This window comes from Quercus suber, unplaced genomic scaffold, assembly GCF_002906115.3.
Source record: "Quercus suber isolate HL8 unplaced genomic scaffold, Cork oak 2.0 scaffold_508, whole genome shotgun sequence".
Taxonomy (NCBI): domain Eukaryota; kingdom Viridiplantae; phylum Streptophyta; class Magnoliopsida; order Fagales; family Fagaceae; genus Quercus; species Quercus suber.
The window spans coordinates 230,001-235,685 of record NW_027069957.1 but is presented as its reverse complement, the minus strand read 5'-3'; the positions used below and the strand labels follow the sequence as shown (position 1 = coordinate 235,685).

General features: G+C 40.3%; 2 protein-coding genes across 2 annotated transcripts in view; one reads left to right on the top strand and one right to left on the bottom strand.

The window, feature by feature from the left end:
* The first annotated feature begins 4,702 nt into the window (after nt 1-4,702).
* Nucleotides 4,703-5,670, top strand: LOC136063297 (uncharacterized). Its single transcript, XM_065763476.1, has 2 exons — nt 4,703-4,816; nt 4,914-5,670. Exons 1-2 carry the CDS (start codon nt 4,751-4,753, stop codon nt 5,346-5,348), a joined length of 501 nt encoding a protein of 166 aa, XP_065619548.1. The 5' UTR covers nt 4,703-4,750; the 3' UTR covers nt 5,349-5,670.
* LOC136063293 (uncharacterized) overlaps nt 5,491-5,685 on the bottom strand; it is a 5,176-nt gene continuing 4,981 nt past the window's right edge. Inside the window, exon 2 of the mRNA XM_065763471.1 lies at nt 5,491-5,568. Within this exon, the coding sequence (XP_065619543.1) occupies nt 5,491-5,568 (78 nt within the window). The remainder of the gene's footprint in view (nt 5,569-5,685) is intronic.

The following is a 5,685-nucleotide window of genomic DNA, read 5'->3' as shown; positions in this document are numbered from 1 at the left end:
TCTCTTCATTCATACTTAGAATACGTAAAGAAATAATAAAATATAAAATAAAATAATGTAAATTTACATACTTATTGTAACGTGCATATTTTGACAATTTTACTTTATTTGATATGGATAGTTTTTAGAAAAAACTTGTGTAAATTTGACACAATTTTTTATTATACAACTTTGATATGATTACTCTGAAAATGCCATCACATTCTTCCCAAATTACATCTCAACCCACTAATTTTCCAAAATTATATTTTAACTTCTTCTTCTTCTTCTGCTTCTTTTTCGTTTTCTTTTTCTTCGCAGAACCAGCTGCCTTCTCTCTTCTTCTGTTCATTTAAACTTTTATAATACTTTTTTGTATATTACCTCTCTGTTTTGTGTGTCACCTGCCAACTCACGTGAAAGCCACTTTCAAACTTTTAACTTCAAATTTTATATTATTATTTTGACTATTATTTTTAGTATTATTATTAGTATTTCACCGTAGTCTATTTAAACTTTTAGTTTGTATTATAAACATTTTATTTATATTATTGTATTAATTTGAGTGTTAATTTATTTATTTATAATTTTTACATAATTTAAATTCTAGATATAAACGTATTTTATGTCTAAGAATATTAAAAAATATGCCTAAATATAAAATTTAATTAATTATTTAACCGCCGTGTCCCCGCCGTGTCGTGTCCTTATTTTTCAAAAATTGCCGTATCCCCGTGTCCGTGTCCGTGTCGTGTCCGTGTCCGTGTCAGTGTCCGTGCAACATAGCTTTTTTTAAGGACCCAGACAGCCAGACATCATGGTCGAGCAACTTCAAGGTTTCGATCTCGCCACTGGGTATGTTTGTGTTTATGGTATATGTGATTTCAAATGTTTAGAAGTGGACCTATGTATGTGGTGGTTGTAACATTATCATTAATTATGTGACTGTGTGTCTGTGTTGGTGAGAATAGCTAATGTGTTTATATACATATTTCTGACGCTGCATGAATTTGGTGTATCCGTGTATGTGTTTGCGATGAGCGTTTGTGAGTGAGGCGTACAGATTATACATACTAGAGGATGGTGAATATGTGCGATTGTTTAGCAATGTTTGTAAATCAATGTGTGTTAGGGGAATCATTGTACTGAAACTGGCATTAGTAACCATATGAAAAATGAAAAGGAAATAGATGTTACACTTCTTTGAGCCTTCTGCTAGCTTCTTCATGATCTTGGGTTTGAATTTCTTGCTCTGCAGTTTCGAGACTTTGAATTCCTTCGTAATGGTGGCCCTTTTTATCATTAGTTAAGATACCAATAAATTTATTTTTAGTATAGTTGAGATTCAATCCAAATTATCTTCCTTCTCCAAAAAAAAAAAAAAAAAATTCTAATTATTTTTTAAGATACAAAGAGATTTTAGCAGTTGCATAATTAAAACTCGTTCTTTAATACTATATTCTTAAAAGGCCTCTCAATGAACCACTAGCCATTTTTTTTTTAAATTACTTTCTTCAACAAACTATTTATTCTTTCTCTATTCTATATTTATTCCATTTTCCTATGTTAGTATGTTAGTGCTTGATATTGATACAAAGAGTACTCCCATTTGAGCATATTTTACCAAGGTAGTTTTGTATTAAAGGAGGAAATTACATGAAAAGACCAACAATTTATTCGTTACAAGTTTTTAGTTTTATCAATTAAATTTATAAACTTTTGAAACCTTTTCAATTTAAAGCCTTCATCAATCTTTATTATTGTGAACAATAATAGAGTAGAGAAAAAGTGAAAAACATGAAACTTTGGATAAAATTTTGCATTTCACTTTAATAAACTTCAACTTTTTAGGGTATAAGATTCATTTACAGCTTATCATTCTAGGTGAAACTTTTTCTATTTGTCTATTACTTTTAATGGATATCAAATTGATTTATGAACCAAGAGTAAGATAGTTACAAGATGGTGGGCCTAGTTGTTTCAGATTTAGCTCAAACTCAGTTCTCAACCTTTAAACCTCACCTATTCCTAGTGTAGGGACTCAGTTTGGATTGACCCTGAGTTTGGATGGGTTTTCAGCCCAGTCAAGCCCAAACAATAAATTTTTAGAGTATGGGTTCAAGAACTAGTACTGTGTGACAGGAAAGGTTCTACTCCTCAAGTAACAAGGGATACTTTTAGGTTTATTCCTAAAAAAACTCTCCTCGGCTCTTTTTAAGTCAGTCTCTCTCTCTTCTTTCTTTCTTTTTTTTGCCAGAAGAAGTCCTCCTTATTTCCTTCGTTCCTATGTTATATACTCCGTTTTCCCCCTGTTTCCATCGTACACGTGTAGTTCTTATCTTGGGAGCTCCTTTCTGTCCCATCCAGTACCTACCGGAACCTTCAGCTTAGTGGCCATAAAGCTGCTTAGTTACTGTTCAGGTATCACCTAAATATTAATGCGGCCAGAGTGTTAGCTGGAAAGCATTTAATGTGGAGGTGATGGCCTTAGAAGATATTTGCTACCTTCCCCGACGCCTCCTTAAACTATATCCAATTTCCAGTTCAGATACAACTTGGCGGAGTCTCTCCACTAACATGAAAGTTGCATTCACCTCGGACTTTGGTGTCCTCGGACGTGTGTTATGCCGCTGTATATAATATCTACTCGTTCCTCCTATATTACCCATTTGGTAAGAATAAAACTTTTTTAGGCTATCCTCAGATAACTAAGTGTCCTCGGATTGGGCCATTGGGCCCCGAGTCCACTTCTGAGGATCACTATACCTTTTTAACTAACAGCCCCCACAATAGCCCCTCAAAATCTCGCTTTTTGCCATCTCGGGAAAAAGGGGGATTTTGATATCCAGCCCTCATTTATTTCGTAGGTTTCCCCCGCTTTCAGAATGTCTTTTTGTTTGCCCAAGGCACGCTCCTGATGTTTCGGCGTCATGAGCACGCCATTATTAAATGATAACTGCTCTGTTGTCCCACACGTTCAACGATCTGATGCAAATCTAACGGTGGGTGATCCTTTGCATTTATGGGCGGGGTTTTTCCCGCTCCTACTTTCTGTGCTCTTGTAAAGCGCCTTTCAAATCAAATCTTTCTTCAGTTACAAATTACTCCCTCTCAGCACGTATTCATTAAATCTGTCTTTCTCTCATTACTCCACGCTCTCATAAATACTAAGAGCCCGTCCGAGGAGCTTATTTTCCAAACCTGTAAGTTTCCTTAACCCTTTCTAGTTTTCCATCTTCTGTATCAGTTTTTCTCTGCTATTGTTAGAAAATGGGTAGATTTAAGTATCTAGTTGATTCTGAGGAGCAAATAGAATCATTTAGGACTAAGTACAGGATTCCCTCAACAGTGGGTATGAGATACGCTTCCTCCCAAACTTGGTTGCGCGATAGAAAAACGGGGGAGGTAGTAATTCCCATGGTAGCTTTTGTCGAGGGAGGGATGACTATCCCAATGGGTAATCTGACGAGAAATTACCTTAGGTTTTTTAGGTTATCTCCTACGCAGTGCGCCTCGAATATGTTCAGGGTGCTCGGGAGTATAGAGGCTTTAAACGCCTTCTACAATTTAGGTTTGACCCATTACAATGTGAACTGGGTATATAACCTCAATCATTTGAAGGATCAGGGATATTACCTTAAGTCTAGGTACCCTGCAGTAAGATTAATCCAGTGCCTCCCTACCTCAAACAAGGGTTTTAAAGACGATTTCCTTATTTTTTCCGGGGAGTGGCACGATGGTTTGCCTTGCCTAACTGAAGAGGGACAACCAGGTAGGGTTTCTAGGATATACATCCCTGACAAGTCAGATTAATTTTTTATTTGAAGCAGTTTTTGTTCCTAATGGAATTTTCCTTTTATGTTTTAATTACTTTGCAGACAAACGCGCCACTAGACGCCGTCTCAGGCTGATCAACAGGGAGAGCCTAGATAGAATTCTGCGGTCCGAGGTATATGTGAATCCCTCCGACGGCCAATTACGAGCAGCACACTTAATACTTAAGTACAAACCTGCGTCCACAGCCTTTCAGGCTCCCAAGTGCGTGATAAAGGCAAAAGATCCTCGGCTCCACCGTATCAGTGTAGTCTTTGAGGGATTCATCGTTCCTGAGGGTGAGCCCTTCACTGAACCATCGCCTGAGGTCACTCTCTCTATAGGAGCTTCATCATCACGCTCCCTTCCCCAAAAAGTGAGAGAAGAAAAAGAAAAAGAAGCCGAAGAAGAAGAAGAAGAAGACATCCCAGGAGGACCTGTGGAGTTTCCCGATTCTGCCGATGAATTTGAAGTTTTTGATCACCCCCAGTCTCCTGAAGTGACTTCTAAGAAGATGGTTATCCAAAGGAGAAGTCAGAGGAGCTTGAAAGAAGTAATTGAGGGCCAGCCTGGCAGGGTGGTCGAAAAGCAAGTTCAAGTCCAACCTCCGTCTCTTCCCCCTCCACCTCCTCAGTCATCCCAACCAACTGTGACTGAGCCCAGTGATCCGAAGAGGAGGAGAGAGCCGAAGGGCAAAGAAGTGATGGACGCAGGGCAGACTCACACTACCAGTGAGGGTGAGGACCAAAGAGCTGCTAAGCAGCAGAAAACAAGTCATGGGACACAGCGAGAGGTAGATAAAACAACCACTCAGTCTTTGGATCCCGAGGCTTGGCTCCCAACCCCTATGCTCGATAAAAGGCCTATAAAGGTGGATGCTTCAATTATGGACTTTAGTGGCAGACTTGGGTGCCGAGTTGCCTCAGCATTAGAGGAAACACTTCTTCTTCCTAAGGACATGGCTGAACTGAGAGCGATCAAGAGGGACGAGGTCTTTCAAAATACCAAAAGATACTTGGGCATGGTACGACGCTACAACCGTTACATTATTCTTTTTATTTTATTATTATTGTATATATATATTTTTTTTGTTGCATATTTCTAACGCCCTTTTTCTCTAGGCCGTTCAAGCCACCTTCAGGCTGGAGGAGATAGCCAAATCCTACTACGATCAAATAGACGATGAGAAGAAGAAAAGGATATCAGCTGTACGCACTCTGAATGCCTCCGAGCAAAACATTGCGCAGCTGAAGAAGAAGTTAGCAGCCGAGGAAGAAGCTCGGAAAAGTGCTGATTCAGCTCTCGTGGGGTTCCAAAGACAGGCCGAGGACCAAGGGCGGCTTCTGCGTGATGCCAACGCCCAACTAGCAACCTCTAAGGAACAGGTGCTGACCCTGCAGACACAACTGGCAGAAGTCCAGAAGCTCAAAGATCAGGCTGAGAAAGCCAAAGCCGAGGCTGAAAAAGGAAAAGATGCCGCTGAGCAGCAGGGTTACAATGTGGGCGTTGCCGAGACAGAGGAGAATTTCCGAGCTGAGGTGCCCGTCGTGTGCTGAGAATACTGTGCCCTGACCTGGCAAGAGGCCCTCGATCGAGTTGGGGTTGGATCTTCCTCGGAGTTGAGGAAACCTGAAAATATCTACTTCCCCCCAGCTATTCGGGTCTCTACCTCCTCTACCCCAATAGGGGAGGTATCTGCTATTGTTGCTGAGCCACCCGAGGAAGTTCAGACTCAGGCTTCTCCCACACTCGGTCAGCAGGAGCAATCATTAGTGCCTGGAAAAGAAAAGGACCTCTCCTCGGCCAAAGAAGTAGCAGGGCTCAAAGACGAAGCGGCCTCTCGCACTTTCGAACAGGCCTTAGCCTCAACTACCCTGCCTGCTGGAGACATTT